Raw genomic sequence first — 17,076 nt, 5'->3', positions numbered from 1 at the left:
GAACCTAACCTAAGACCCTCGGTGATTCGGTGATGTTAATTTATGGGAGCACCCAAGTGTCCAATTTCCTTGCAGTACCCCCACAGGACATATGGAGAATTACATTGAGGGTACAAAAAGGGGTTTCACCTTGACAACCACTTCTAAAAATTGTTTGGCATGGTGATCGACTGTGATTGCTGTCAATTGGTGCCATACATTTCCCCTGCAGCCAAACAAATGGATAACCTGTATCATGGGCTGGTTCTGTCAGGGCAAGGGCCGTTAAAGGATACCTCCGGGATGTACAAATTATCACCTATACTAAAGATACGGGATAAGTGTTAGATCACAAGGGGTCTGATCGGACCCCCCGGGATCTAATATTTATCCCCTATCCTTAGGATGGGGGATAAGTTGTACATCCCGGAGGTATCCTTTAATGCCCAAAACATGCGATGTCCTAACAAATATAGAAAGCTTGTACGACACCAGATCCATTAGGAAACATTCCAAGTTATTTTACACCAACCAGTATGCCCACCAATGGCCAATGCAAAAACGATGCGTAATCCCAGGCAGCCGTATTGTGTGTCTATTTAGTGACATATTAAGCGGTAACTGAATATTTTCTGCCACAACCAGAGCTGTGAAATGTGATGTCTACCCTTTATATAATTTAAATTCCATTGAAAAACCTGTAATGTGAAGTCATTGCTAAGAGTGTTGCCATCTCCCTGTTATGCCCATGCCCCGTCCTACATTATCATCACTGCCCTACACCCATTTATCATAGCTGAAATTCCAAAGGAACTTTACTTTTTATAAGATTTTCTTGTTGTTCATCATAAGGATCCCAGCTGTGCTTGTTTTTATGGTATTTTTTTATTTGGTTACACTTGTTTTGTCTTAGCATAACTAGGAATCCGAGTTGGTAGAAAGACCTATAATACGCGAGACTCGATTCTGATTTCCTTGGCCAACCAGTTCGTGCATGCCTCAGAATTTCTTGGAAGAAAGGACATGTAAAGCAGCTCTTACACCATCTAACTTTCCCTTAAAAGTCAGTGTTTTACTTCAACTTAGTGTTTTAGAAACTGACTGGGAATGTATGCCAAGCCACGGCTTGGCATACATTCCCAGTCAGGTTCTAAGACTCTAATTTGGAGTAAAACACTGACTTTTAAAGGAAAACTACCTGACATGGTGGCGTGTGAGCTGCTTAACATATACTTTCTTCTCAGAATTCCCAGTAGAGCGTCGTTGGCCTGTAAGTCTCCACACGTCTTTATGGCACTTTCCTTAAAGCGCTTATCCAGGAATAGAAAAACATAGTTGATTTCTTTCAAAAACAGCTCCACGTCTGTCCCCAGGTTGTGTCTGGTATTGCTGCTCAGTTCTATTAAAGTGAATGGAACCACGTTGTCATACCACACACAACCTGGGGACAGACGCGGCACGGTTATTGGAAGAATTTAGCTCTTTTTTCTATTCCTGGATAACCCCTTTAAGATGAAACATTACCCCTTTAGGGTATGTCCACGCCTTGATTAATGGGAAATCGGCTGCGAGTTTTGTAAACATTCACTTCAGTGGGTCCATGAAAGATCCCTGGTAGATTTGCAGATTACCTACTGACCCATTAAAGTGTGTGGTAGTAAAAGTTGCTGCGGATTTCTTGCACCGGGAAACATATCAGAGTTTCTTGGCACAGTGCGATTGTAACATAAGGCACCAATCTGGGGCGTAACTGTAGGGGGTGCAGAGGTAGCAGTCACATCTGGGCCCCATAAGAAGACACCAGTAGTGTGAATGGCGCATGGTAGACATAGGCTCAATTACAGATTTTGCTTTGGTGGCCTGAAGCCTTATCTTACATCTCTGGCACCAATATTTTTGCCTATTTTTTTGCCGGTTCCCTTTTCCTTACTTCTGACTGCAGTTCCTCTCCTTCCAGCCCAAAATAGAAAAATACATGCCATGGTGGAGACTTATCAAAACCTGTCTAGAGGAAAAGTTTCTGAGTTGCCCATAGCAACCAATCAGATCGCGTCTTTCATTTTTCAGAGGTCTTTTCAAAAACAAAAGAAGCGATCGGATTGGTTGCTACTCAGAAACTTTTCCTATGGACAAGTTATGATAAATCCCCATAGCGTTTCTCCAAATTCTCTGTGGGGTAACAAACACCTTACTCCGAGTGCCCTCTTCCTGTTAGGTGCACTGTTGCTGTTACTTGGGGTCTTGTAGATGTCTTGGTTATTATGTACCCTCAGGGGCGGTTCTGCCTATAAGCAAAATAGGCATCCACCTAGAGCTGCCTATTCTATGGGGGGGCAGCTCTGCCCGCTGCAAGATAGTAACCAGACAGCATCCAAAGCACTCGCCCAGCCAGAACTGCTGTCGCTTGAGGAGGGAGTTTGTTACAGTGTGTCACCTAAGTAGTAATGTGATTACATGAGGAGGGAGTTTGTTACAGTGTGTCACCCCAGTAGTGAGGAGATTACATGAGGAGGGGGGTTGTTACAGTGTGTCACCCCAGTAGTACAGTGATTACATGAGGAGGGGGTTTGTTACAGTGTGTCACCCCAGTAGTAAGTAGATTACATGAGGAGGGGGTTTGTTACAGTGTGTCACCCCAGTAGTAAGGAGATTACATGAGGAGGGGTTTTGTAACAGTGTGTCACCCCAGTAGTAGGTGATTACATGAGGAGGAGGTTTGTTACAGTGTGTCACCCCAGTAGTAAGGAGATTACATGAGGAGGGGGTTTGTTACAGTGTGTCACCCCAGTAGTATGGTGATTACATGAGGAGGAGGTTTGTTACAGTGTATCACCCCAGTTGTAAGGATATTACATGAGCAGGAGGTTTGTTACAGTGTGTCACCCCAGTAGTAAGGAGATTACATGAGCAGGAGTTTTTTTACAGTGTGTCACCCCCCCAGTAGTAAGGAGATTACATGAGGAGGAGGTTTGTTACAGTGTGTCACCCCAGTAGTAAGGAGATTACATGAGGATGGGGTTTATTACAGTGTGTCACCCCAGTAGTAATGAGATTACATGAGGAGGAGGTTTGTTAGTGTATCACCCCAGTAGTAAGGAGATTACATGAGGAGAAGGTGTGTTACAGTGTGTCACCCCAGTAGTAATGTGACTACATGAGGAGGGGGGTTGTTACAGTGTGTCACCCCAGTAGTAAGGGGTGGCAAAATTAGCTTTCGCCTAGGGTAGCAAAAATCCTTACCCTAGGACTGTTATTTGGTTTATAGTGGTTGTTGTACTTCGGCATGTAATGGCACATTATGGTGAACTCTGTTAAATAAACATCCACCGGTCCTGATCTATTCAGCCGGAGCTTGTAACATTGAAGTTTGCCCTCCGGCTTTTTATTGTTTTGACTGGAGCCCAGACATATGAACCATGGCCATGGTCGGCTTGAAGTCAGATGATGTCCTCCTGTGATATGAAGGCTCCCTGCGGATAGCCACAACATTCCAGAGCAGGCAAAATCTGCGCACACGGGGTCTCTCATTGTAAACCAGCGGGCGCTGTTGTTTTGTAGGCACCTGCAGTAAGCTGTGGAAAGGTCCAGTGTTGTTATGTTCAGCAGTTCTGGTATTATAGGAAAGCTTGCTGATGATAGACGGCATTGTAGAATAACAGATTGGTAGGGTAGATGCTGAGGGGACACTGCCCAAAAGTGGCAGAAGTGTGACTTATATGTGCAGGCAACTTACAGTAAGCAGTAGGTCTTGGTGCACCATATAGGGCCAGATGCACATTGTTAAAGGGGAGCGTGAATCTGGTGAGTCGGATAAAAGCCTTATCCCTGTAGTATAGTGGTCTTCAAACTGGACCTCCAGATGTTGCAAAGCTACAACTCCCAACATGCCCGGACAGCCAACGGCTGTCCGGGCATGTTGGGAGTTGTAGCTTTGCAACATCTGGAGGTCTACAGGTCTGGTCTGGTAGTCCAAGCGTATTTACATGGGCACTGTCAGATATAAAAACTTTTTATATGTTGTACATCTTGGCAAAACAATAGTTTTTCTAATATACTTCAAAAAAAAAAAAAAAGTTCACATTTTATTAAAGAATCCTACCACTAGGGGTCCCCATACCTCCTGGGACACTGATGAGTCCCACAGCAGCATGAGCGTGTCCAAGGGTCATGGACAGGAGATGGCTGATTGACAAGGCTGCAGGAGGAACACAGCCCGCAGCAACACTGCTGTAACACTGAGTTTTACCAAACATCTGCCTCCAGCTGTTGCAAAACATACAACTCCAAGCATGCCTGGACAGTCAAAGGATGTCTGGGCAAGCTGAGAGTTGTAGTTCTTTAAAAGCTGTAGGCACACAGCTGAAGGCAACAAAGCTGCAAACAAGAGTTCTCCAAACAGTGCACCTCCAACTATTCCAAAACTACAAGTCTCAGCACATTACAGAACTGCCTAAGGGGGATACACATGAATGACATAGAAATATGTAAGGGATACATTCACCATATTGTCTTTGGTGGTAGAGTACAGGCAATCATTTTGTGTGTGTGTGTACAGCATAAATCCAGAGAGGAAAGGGTTATAGAGCAGAGCTACCAGGCTCCGGAGACCAGTGAGTCAGCAGAGGGAGGAGGAGGAGGAGGAGTCATCACAGTACAGGCAAGAGAAGGACACGCCCCCTCCTTTTGACAAGATGGAAAAGATATTGAGCAGCTGTAATATGCAAATTTTTTTTTGTGAAATATCGGTGATAGAGACATAAAAATGAAATGTACGTGATCAGGATGAGGTACTGAGTAACAGATAAGTTTTGCTGTGTTTGTGGGATCTGACAGGTATGCTTCTAATGAAACTAAGAATGATAGCAGCCCCCAACATCCCCAGTAGTCATGGTGCAGTGCACCAATCCAACATCCCAATAGTCACTGAAGTTTCTTCGACAAGGCTATGGACTTGAGTGATGTTATGACAGAACTATTCCTTTAAGAATAGGTTGAGTTGGCCAATATGGAAGACGATGTGATGATGACCATGTAAAAGCCTCTATTGTTGTGCAGAAGTAGTTACACGTTTTTTAGCACTGGTGGATAGCCATTACCAGTCGGGACTCCTTATATCGCACAGTATGCAGTTCCTTCCACCCGACTGGTGAAGACAGTACAGTACGGCATATGAAGTTGTATAGTAAACGGCGCATTGAAGGGCACAGATGCAGAACAGGTTTACAAGACCTAGTGTGCGTAAAGGATTACCCTAAAAGGGTCTGTTTATTTATGCCCTGAGCATTTTATCCGCACGTCAGGAAGATTACATCAGCTGGTGTCACTACCCCCTGCACACACTGCCAGAGACTCTCTGCTATGTAGCTCGTCTTTATAGCAACACGTGGTGGGTCAGGGGGCACTGATAATTTTGATTATCAAAATGTATATTTCATTTATTACCAAGAATAAGGGACCAACAGAAGGTAAAGGCGGCCATTACAGTGCATGGGCATTGTACGAAAGTAACTGATAGTGATAAGAATGCCCATATAGGGGGCCTCTGACATAATCATAAGGAGGTATGCTGCTCTATCAATATCTGATTATTTGGGTGCCAACACCGAGCACCCCTGCCAATCATCTCCCATGGCTGGATCTATCCTTTGTATGGGGACGGAAGCAAAGAATGGGCGCTAAACTGCAGGAATTGGGCACGGTCTCTACAGTTCTTCGACATCCCGACTGTCTGTTAGGTAATATTTTCTGAGCAGCCTGTTCATCTGACGAAGGGGCAGCAAAGCCCTGAAACGCGTTATGTATTGGCTATAAACGTATAATTGGGATACAACTTTTTATTTGGTGGATTGCGCTGGACACCCGGCATTCTACGTGTTTGCTTGGATTGCGGATAAACCGGCATCAGTCCTGGACAGACGGACATCCTCTCCGAGTTTATAATCAGGTGATTCCTGGGGGAACCACAAAGCGTCCTTATAGGCCTGGTTCACACCACCTAAAATGTGCGTAAGGTGTTCCCATGGCAGGACATTCCTGACATTTGATTTATCCGGTGGGTGCTAAGACCGCTCGGAGATGCGGTGTCACACGGCAATGCATTTCTGAGCGGAATCCGCTGAAAAAATAGATAATTCTTTTCTTTATGCAGACGCTGAAATCCGGCAACTGCTGCCCAAATTCTGCTGTGTGAACAGTGCAGCAGAATCCCATTGAAATCAACAGGACTCTGCTGCAGCCGAATGTCTGTATGGAATATTCCGGCGGAATTACACCGTGTGAACATACCCTTAAAGGGGTACTCCGCCCCTAGACATCTTATGCCCTATTCAAAGGATACGGGATAAGATGTCTGATTGTGGGGGTCCCTCAACTGGGGACCCCCGCAATCTCCGGGAAGCACCCGGTGTTCGTTTGGAGCATTTGATTCAGCACCGGTGGCTCGTGATATCACGGCCGTGCCCCGCTCGTGATGTCAAGGCCACACACCCCTCGTGATGTCAAGGCCACGCCCCCTCAATGCAAGTCTATGGGAGGGGGCGTGACGGCCGTGACATCACGAGCGGGGTGTGACCGTGACGTAACGAGCCTTTCTCCGTGCACCGGATATCTGGGGTGCCACAGCCGAGATCACAGGGGTCCCCAGTGGCGGGAACTCTGCGATCAGACATCTTATCCCCCATCCTTTGATTAGGGGATAAGATGTCTAGGGGCGGAGTACCCCTTTAAAGGTCTATTCACACGGCGGAATTTCAGAAGTGTGAATGGGAGTGCGGAATCCAATAGAAGTCTACGGGCTTTAATTTGAGGCAGAATTCTGCTGTGTGAATAGACCCTGACAGTTTATAAGGTGCCAGGCCTGCTGGAATTTACAGAAAAGCTATCTTCAATAGGTGACTCCAGAGAACAAGTGGTTTTCTTCCTGGGGGAGGATTACTTTGCATATTAAAGGGGTACTCCGGTGAAAAACCTTTTTTTTTTTTTTTTTTTTTAAATCAACACTGGTGCCAGAAAGTTAAACAGATTTGTAAATTACTTCTATTAAAAAATCTTAATCCTTCCTGTACTTATTAGCTGCTGAATACTACACCGGATATTATTTTCTTTCTCAGGAACTGTCCAGAGCAGGAGACGTTTGCTATGGGGATCTGCTCCTACTCTGGACATTTCCTGAGACAGACAGAGGTGTCAGCAGAGAGCACTGGGATCAGACTGAAAAGAACAACTCAACTTCAGCAGCTGATAAGGATTAAGATTTTTTTTTAAATAGAAGTAGTTTACAAATTTGTTTAACTTTCTGGAGCCAGTTGGCATGGAAAAAGTGTTTTTTCATGGAATACCCCTGTAAAGGGGCACTCCCATGGAAAACTTTTTTTTTTTTTATATCAACTGGTGCCAGAAAGTTAAACATATTTGTAAATTACTTCTATTAAAAAACCTTAATCCTTCCTGTACTTATTAGCTGCTGAATACCACAGCAGAAATTATTTTCTTTTTGAAACACAGAGCTCTCTGCTGACATCATAACCACAGTGCTCTCTGCTGACATCTCTGTCCATTTTAGGAACTGTCCAGAGCAGCATATGTTTGCTATGGGGATTTCCTTTTACGCTGGACAGTTCCTAAAATGGACAGAGATGTCAGCAGAGAGCACTGTGCTCGTGATGTCAGCAGAGAGCTCTGTGTTTCGAAAAGAAAAAAATGTCCGCTCTAGTATTCAGCAGCTAATAAGTACAGGAAGGATTAAGATTTTTTAATAGAAGTCATTTACAAATCTGTTTAACTTTCTGGCACCAGTTGATTTAAAAAAAGGTTTTTCACCGGAGTACCCCTTTAACTATGGGTCACAGTGGGTCTGATTCCCTATTCTGAAAAGAAGCCATGTCCCTTTATAACTGGAGCCAATGTTTGCACGTGTAAATATTCATTAATTCATAAAGTCCGTGGAAGTGTTGTGTAATGTTCAGGAGATGATTCATTTAGGATAATCGGCACTTACCGGAGATGGTTGATTTTTCTAGCCAGTCGGCTCCTTATAAGAATCTTCTCACACTGGGTAATTGTTTTATTAGTGATCTATATAGGTCATCATTGTATCCAAGCAATTATCAAGTACCACGCCTAGATCCCATGAGGTATCAGCGCCACATGGAGGACGCGACTTGACATAGAACGATTTTTCTTTGAGTTAGTTATGGATTTCCTCATTGAACATAAACATATGGTATCATTTCCGAGTGGAAAAATTTCCAGCAACCGCCCATTACTTTCTATAGGATTCTGCTGCGCCGAACACTGCGCGGTAATTCCAGACTCCGACGAAAGAATGAACACTTTAATAATTTTGGCAGAATCTGCTCGGATATGCATTGTTGTCAATGGAGACTGCACATGTCCGAGCGCCGGCTGATTCAGTCGCTGCCTGCTGTACAATGTCCGTCTGGAATTTCTGCGGCTGATATTCTGCTTGGAACGGTGTTCCCCAACCAACGGCTCTTCAGTTGTAGCAAAACTACAGCTCCCGCCATGTTTGGACTGCCAGCCCTTCCTTAGAGCCTCTGATTTGGAAAATTAGCCCAAAATGAGGCAGTTGCAAAAGTCTGCACACCCCACAAGGTAGATCAGACCGCATTGTATCCTATATTGCTGCTCATAATGGGGTAAATCTTACAGGGTTATTCCATGAGAAAACACACATATATATACTGGCTCCAGAAAGTTAAACAGATTTGTAAATTACTTCTATTAAAAAATCTTAATCCTTCCAGTACATATCAGCTGCTGAAATTGAGTTTTTGAGGGTTCTTTTTCTGACTGACCACAGTGCTCTCTGCTGACACCTGTCTTTCTCAGGAACTGTCCAGAGCAGGAGAGGTTTGCTATGGGGATTTGCTGCTACTCTGGACATTTCCTGAGACAAACAGAGATGTCAGCAGAGAGCACTGTGGTCAGACTGAAAAGAACAACTCAACTTCAGCAGCTGATAAGTACTGTGTAAGGATTAAGGTTTTTTTTTTTTTTTTTTTTTTTTTTTAATAGAAGTAGTTTACAAATGTATTTAACTTTCTGGAACCAGTTGATATGAAAGTGTTTTTTCATTGAATACCCCGTAGAAAACTCCAGTACTTATTAGCTGCTGAATACTACAGAAGAAATGGTTTTCTTTTTGGAACACAGAGAGCTCTACTGACATCACAAGCACAGTGCTCTCTGCTGACATCTCTGTCCATTTTAAGAACTGTCCAGAGTAGGAGAAAATCCCCAGAGCAAACATATGCTGCTCTGGACAGTTCCTAAAATGGACAGAAATGTCAGCAGAGAGCACTGTGGTCATGATGTCAGCAGAGAGCTCTGTGTTCCAAAAAGAAAACCATTTCCTCTGTAGTATTTAGCAGCTGATAAGTACAGGAAGGATTAAGATTTTTTAATAGAAGCAATTTACAAATCTGTTTAACTTCCTGGCACCAGTTGATTTAAAAAAAAGAAAGTTTTCCACGGGAGTACCCCTTTAAACTTTCAGACTTGACACAAAGAGGAACAGAGTTTTTGGCTCACTTCTGTTTGCTGTGGATTTTGGAGAAGTTCACTGGGAGCAGACATCTGGTGTAGTGTTTACTATGATGATTCGTACCCAGTGTTTGCATTGTGTTATGAAGAATCCTCGAGCATCATGAAGTTGACCGCAGGATTTGATGTGGATGGAATAAATCTCAACATAAACACTGTGTAAATTGAAGGACACCAACTTTCCATGGCAGCTTCTTGACAATGCCCTGATTGCTGTGCTCCCGCTGCTGGCAGCCGCTCTGCAGAAGAAATTCCCCCTTCAGAGTTCCTACTGATAAGGTACATGGCCAGGGCTGGACTTAAACAAGAAACCTAAATTACAGGATTTATGGAGTTCTTTGTACAACCATGTTGTTTATGGCTCTGAAAATTCTCCGATATAAAGCAACTTTGGTAACAAAACTCTTTGCAAAGTTTAAAGGGGTTGTCCAGCAAATAAAACTACCCGTGTATGGTCTCAAAAAGTATAATAAAGTAACTTTCTGGCTTGTAGCTATAAAATCAGTCTCTGCTCCTTCCCTGTTCCCTCTTGTCTGCTGAAGATCAGACCAGTGATATGAACAAAGGAGCTCATATTACTGCTCATTAGATTTTAAGACTGCAGAAACCTTTCTCAGATAAGACAGTAGTGAGCCTGTTCTGGCTGAAAGACACTTCCTGCTGCCTTAAAGGGGTACTCCTGTGAAAAATATATAATATATATATTTTTTTTATTAACTGGCTCCAGAAACAGATTTGTAAATTACTTCCATTAAATTTTTTAATCCTTCCAGTACTTATCAACTTCCATATACTACATAGGAAGTTGAGTTGTTCTTTTCTGTCTGACCACAGTGCTCTCTGTTGACACCTCTGTGCCTGTCAGGATCTGTCCAGAGTAGGAGAAAATTCCCATAGTAAACCTCTCCTGCTCTGGACAGTTCCTAACATGGACAGAGGTGTCAGCAGAGAGCACTGTGGTCAGACAGAAAAGAACAACTCAACTTCCTCTGTAGCATAAAGCAGCTGATAAGTACTGAAAAAATTAAGATTTTTAATAGAAGTAATTTACAAATCTGTTTAACTTTATCGAGCCAGTTGATTTGAAAATTTTTTTTTCACCGGTGTACCCCTTTAAAATCTAATGCGCAGTGATATGAGCGCCCCTCTTCACATAACTGATCTCTTCCTAAGCAGACAGGAGTGGAGGAGGGTGCAGTGAAGGGTGCTTTGAATGTGATGTCACAGATACAAGGGAGAGAGCAAAGTTCATATGAAAAAAATATTTATTTTTTTTGCGGACACCAGAATCCGTATTCTGCTCTGTGCGCAGTGCAGCAGAATCCCACTGAAATCGATTGCATTCTGTTACAGGGGAATTACCGGTTGGAAATTCCACCAACATGGCCTCAGAGTGGCTACGGCCAAACATTTGTTGGTTCACCAAATCGATATCATGTGACAGATGCATTTTAACAATAAAACAAAGTATTATTATTATTTTGACTTACTGTATGTAGATACCATTTCTTCAATAATAAGTAGTCTACATTATGAATGCCTGGAAGACCTCTAACCATAATCTTGTTTTCAGGTGACGAGATCCCGATAGCGGACGACTATGACATGTACCAGAGAGAAGTTGTGCCCCAATTGCCACTAGAACTAGGTCAAGGTAGGACCCTATTTTCCACTTGAGAGGCTTTACATTTGGATACCTTCTTACAGAGCCGTACATAATACTAACATACATAGTACTAACATACATAATACTAACATACATAATACTAACATACATAATACTAACATACATAGTACTAACATACATAATACTAACATACATAATACTAACATACATAATACTAACATACATAGTACTAACATACATAGTACTAACATACATAGTACTAACATACATAGTACTAACATACATAGTACTAACATACATAATACTAACATACATAATACTAACATACATTATACTAACATACATTATACTAACATACATTATACTAACATACATTATACTAACATACATAATACTAACATACATAATACTAACATACATAATACTAACATACATAATACTAACATACATAGTACTAACATACATAATACTAACATACATAATACTAACATACATAATACTAACATACATTGTACTAACATACATTGTACTAACATACATAGTACTAACATACATAGTACTAACATACATAGTACTAACATACATAGTACTAACATACATAATACTAACATACATTATACTAACATACATAATACTAACATACATAATACTAACATACGTTATACTAACATACGTAATACTAACATACGTAATACTAACATACGTAATACTAACATACGTAATACTAACATACATAATACTAACATACACAATACTAACATACACAATACTAACATACGTAATACTAACATACGTAATACTAACATACGTAATACTAACATACACAATACTAACATACGTAATACTAACATACGTAATACTAACATACACAATACTAACATACGTAATACTAACATACGTAATACTAACATACATAATACTAACATACAAAATATGAACATCTGGGTACATGCAGAGGTTATATACCTGGTGCTGATCTTCATGTATACTCATACTCCAGTTCAGGGTTTCCCAATCAGTGTGCCTTCAGCTGTTGCAAAACTACAGCTCCAGGCATGCTGGAGTTGTAGTTTTGCAACAGCTGGAGGCACACTGGGTAACTATGCTCGTGTCACAACCAAAGCTATATACCTGGTATATACCTGGTGCTGATCTTCATGTATACTAATACTCCAGTTCAGTGTTTTTCCAATCAGTGTTCCTCCAGCTGTTTCAGAACTTCAACTCCAGGCATGCTGGAGTTGTAGTTTTGCAACAGCTGGAGGCACACTGGGTAACTATGCTCTAGTCACAACCAAAGCAGCTTAAATGAATGAAAGGGAAGCTGCCTGAACCACAAGTCATTGTGATTGATAGATCTTTCTGTTAGGGAATAGCGGCGTTTCCCAACCAGAGTACCCCCCCAGCTGTTGCAAAACTACAACTCCTAGCGTGGCTGGACAAGTAGGATGGCAGTTGTAGTTTTGCAACAGCTGGAGGCGCCCTGTTTGGGAAACACTGAGGTATAGGAAGAGATCAATCAATCAAACAAGGCCGGTGGGGCAGGGAGAAGATGCCGGGAACCATCACAATGACTCATGGTTCAGGAGCATGAAAGTTTGACAGGTTCCCTTTAAAGGGGGTAAGGTTCCCTTTAAAGGGGTTGCCCAGTATTAAAAAAAAAAAAAAAAAAAAAAAAAAAAAAATCGTCTTATTTCTTTTTCTTTTTTATTTTTTTTTGCAAAAACAGCACCATTCCTGTCCACAGTATTACAGCTCAGCTTCATTTAAATCAATGGGACTGAACTGCAGTACTACAAACAACCTGTGGACAGGAGGGGTGCTGTTTTGGCAAGGGTTTTCTAATACTGGACAACCCCTTTTTAAGAACCTCTTGTCAAAACAACCCTATAAATCAGTGCAGATTATCACTTCCCCATGGATATTGGACTTGTTATCCCTGCCCATAGTTCACATGTGGAAGGGTGCCCGCCATATATGCCCTGCAGGAGAATACAAGTCCGTTCTTATTACGATATTTGCCCAGTATTATGTATGTTGGGTTTCTGGCCGCCCTCGGTATCCCCTGTTCTGTCTGTTTCCCATTTGGTACGCCAGCTTTTGTCAGGTAATGCCCCAGTACACATGTGTGTCCAAAAGGCGGTTTTATTTACCGTGCGGGAAGGCGCAGCACTGTGATCAATGCGAGTTATTAGCGACTTTAATCCTATATTTATTCAAGCAACAGAACCTTCTTCACCTCCATGAAATGAGTGCAACCGCACAAGTCCAGACAGAACACCCCCACCCCAAATTCATGTGACCCTGACACCCCACCTGGTGCTGCTAAGATGTACTGAATGCCACACTATAACTATAACAGCCGTTGGCTGTCCGGGCATGCTGGGAGTTCTAGTTCTGCAACAGCTGGAGGCACCCTGGTTGGGAAACAAAGCTTTATACATAGAAGACTACGACCTCCTACATGACTGGTAGAGATGAGCGAACTTACAGTAAATTCGATTCGTCACGAACTTCTCGGCTCGGCAGTTGATGACATATCCTGCATAGATTAGTTCAGCCTTCAGGTGCTCCGGTGGACTGAAAAAGGTGGATACAGTCCTAGGAAAGAGTCTCCTAGGACTGTATCCACCTTTTCCAGCCCACGGGAGCACCGGAAAGCTGAACTAATCTATGCAGGAAAAGTCATCAACTGCCGAGCCGAGAAGTTCATGACAAATCGAATTTACTGTAAGTTCGCTCATCTCTAATGACTGGTCCTCGGAACATGACCATAAAACAATTATATTATTCTGTACATGTTGGGAGTTGAAGTTTTGCAACAGCTGGAGGCGCCCTGGTTGGGAAAACATTGATCTAGTGACAGGAAATCGGCGCAGTAGCGTATAGTAGCCATAATTCAGTGTCTGGACAATAGCGCCATACATCGGAGAGCCCACATAGTAGTGCTTGATCGAGACCCACCACAACTAAGTGGGCTTCCTCAACTCCCGGGCCCCCAAACAGTTGCCATGGGACAAGCTGACAGGTAGGGGTCTTCTGTAACCGTAGTCATGACGACATCTGTAGGATGAAGGATCTAGCTTCTAGTAAACCTTGTATTTTCTTTGACTTCCAGTCCAGTTGCCTTTGTTGATCCAAGGAGAACCAGTGCTTAGTCCACGTGGGAGAAGACCTGTATCTCCTTGTGGGGGACGCCAGCCTTGCCCTTTGGATGGTTTGACAGATTCCTTCGGCAGCAACTTGAACACTTTCCCTCCAGGAAAACCAAACCGCGACAACATTGGAAATATATGCAAGAAGAGCCGCGCTAAAACAGTGTATGGTCGCCAGAACCTTCCTCAGACTGGGTTCTCTCACCTCAGCAGACAAGGACAAGCGATCAATGAGCTGGAAGAAGGGTTCACCGCATGTTGTCGTAAACCTGATAAACTCCGATGTGCAGTGGATGTGGTAGGCATGCGACTGCGATTCCCTCACATTGTATTTTCTTCTATGTAAGGCGGCATTCACACTTCGTTTTTACATTACGGTTGCCGGTTCCAGCTGGGGGAGGGGCAAACCGGGCTCTCCTGTAAATCCATTTACTTTAATGAGCCGACCGGAGTCAAACGGTGACACCGGTCGGCACATTTTCGACCCGTATCCAGTTTTGTGACCGGACCTAAAACCGTAGTATACTACGGTTTTAGGTCTGGTCAGGAAACCGCATACGGGATTCTGCTGCACAAAGAACACTATGGAATTTCTGCAGCGGACGTACTGCCGCTTAAATAATCATCTGGAATACATTGCCGTTTATGGGGACGGCAATGTATAAGCAGTCACTTGGACCGCATGTATAAGCAGTCACTTGGACCGCATGTATAAGCAGTCACTTGGACCGCATGCATAAGCAGTCACTTGGACCGCATGCATAAGCAGTCACTTGGACCGCATGCATAAGCAGTCACTTGGACCGCATGCATAAGCAGTCACTTGGACCGCATGCATAAGCAGTCACTTGGACCGCATGCATAAGCAGTCACTTGGACCGCATGCATAAGCAGTCACTTGGACCGCATGCATAAGCAGTCACTTGGACCGCATGCATAAGCAGTCACTTGGACCGCATGCATAAGCAGTCACTTGGACCGCATGCATAAGCAGTCACTTGGACCGCATGCATAAGCAGTCACTTGGACCGCATGCATAAGCCGTCACTTGGACCGCATGCATAAGCCGTCACTTGGACCGCATGCATAAGCCGTCACTTGGACCGCATGCATAAGCCGTCACTTGGACCGCATGCATAAACCGTCACTTGGACCGCATGCATAAGCCGTCACTTGGACCGCATGCATAAGCCGTCACTTGGACCGCATGCATAAGCAGTCACTTGGACCGCATGCATAAGCAGTCACTTGGACCGCATGCATAAGCAGTCACTTGGACCGCATGCATAAGCAGTCACTTGGACCGCATGCATAAGCAGTCACTTGGACCGCATGCATAAGCAGTCACTTGGACCGCATGCATAAGCAGTCACTTGGACCGCATGCATAAGCAGTCGCTTGGACCGCACCGTCTCCATAGACGGCAATGTATTCCAGATAAGCAGTCACTTGGACCGCACCGCATGAACATTGCCGTCTCCATAGACGGCAATGTATTCCAGATGACGAATCTCTGGAAGTAGATTCTGTAGTGTGAACCCAGCCTTAGAGAAAATTAAAATTTCTATAATTCTAGGGTCAAAACTGACTGAGCATCCTGGATTTCCCCCCTGGGCCCCCATGATGGCAGTAAAACATTTTCCTTGGTGCCTTATACAAGGACAATACTTGTCTATTGCTATTTATACTGTAAATTCAGGGCTGATAACGTCCATAATAATTCATTTTTACGACTCGGCGCTTACACTTATTCATTGATAGGATGACAGAATAACAAGGCTATGAGCGCTTATCGGATCACTTGGACTTAATTCAAGGATTTGGGGGGGGGGTCATTGTACACAGCCTTGCCGAGACACACCGCAGTGTTTCCCAACCAGGGTGCCTCCAGCTGTTGCAAAACTACAACTCCCAGCATGCCCGAACAGCCGAAGGCTGTTCGGGCATGCTGGGGGTTGTAGTTTTGCAACAGCTGGAGGCACCGCGGTTGGGAAAACGCTGCTCTACTGTTAAAGGGGTTATATATATCAACTGGCTCCAGAGAGTTAAACAGATTTGTAAATTACTTTTATTTAAAAAATCTTAATCCTTTCAGTACTTATGAGCTGATGAAGTTGAGTTATTGTTTTCTGTCTAAGTGCTCTTTGATGACACCTGCCTCGGGAACCGCCCAGTTTAGAAGCAAATCCCCCTAGCGAACCTCTTCTACTCTGTGCAGTTCCCGAGACAAGCAGAGATGTCAGCAGAGAGCACTGTTGCCAGACAGAAAACAACAACTCAACTTCAGCAGCTGGTAATTATTGAAAGGATTAAGATTTTTTTTAATAGAAGTAATTTACAAATCTGTTTAACTTTCTGGAGCCAGTTGATATAAAAAAAAAAAAAAGTGTTTTCCTGGAATACCCCTTTAACCCCTCTACTGACTGCAGGATCAGGCTGCATAGCATTTGTAGATACATATAGATCTGCTTAGGAGCATTAAATGTAAAACAGATTATTATTATTATTATTATTATTATTATTAATAATATAATTAAAAAATATATATATTTTTTTATTTTATAATAAAAAAAAATACAAAAAAGAATATATATTAATAATAATAATAATGATGATGATTAATAATACATTAATAACATTTTATAAAATAATAACAATAATAATAATTTTTCTATTATAATAATAATAAAAAATAATAATATAAAAAATATATATATTAATAATATATAAATAATATAATAATAATAATAA

The 17,076-nt window shown here is 42.7% G+C and overlaps 1 protein-coding gene across 2 annotated transcripts in view; it reads left to right on the top strand.

Moving 5' to 3' along the window:
- Positions 1-17,076, top strand: part of ECM1 (extracellular matrix protein 1) — a 39,944-nt gene that overhangs the window by 10,727 nt on the left and 12,141 nt on the right. For both annotated transcript variants that reach the window (XM_056546358.1, XM_056546357.1), the window contains exons 2-3: positions 11,117-11,197; positions 14,289-14,623. In XM_056546358.1, coding sequence (XP_056402333.1) covers positions 11,117-11,197; positions 14,289-14,623 — 416 coding nt within the window. The remainder of the gene's footprint in view (positions 1-11,116; positions 11,198-14,288; positions 14,624-17,076) is intronic.

The sequence above is a fragment of the Hyla sarda genome, chromosome 11 (genome assembly GCF_029499605.1).
Source record: "Hyla sarda isolate aHylSar1 chromosome 11, aHylSar1.hap1, whole genome shotgun sequence".
NCBI lineage: Eukaryota > Metazoa > Chordata > Amphibia > Anura > Hylidae > Hyla > Hyla sarda.
Note: the sequence above shows the minus strand (reverse complement) of the source record. Positions and strands in the feature narration are given on the sequence as shown.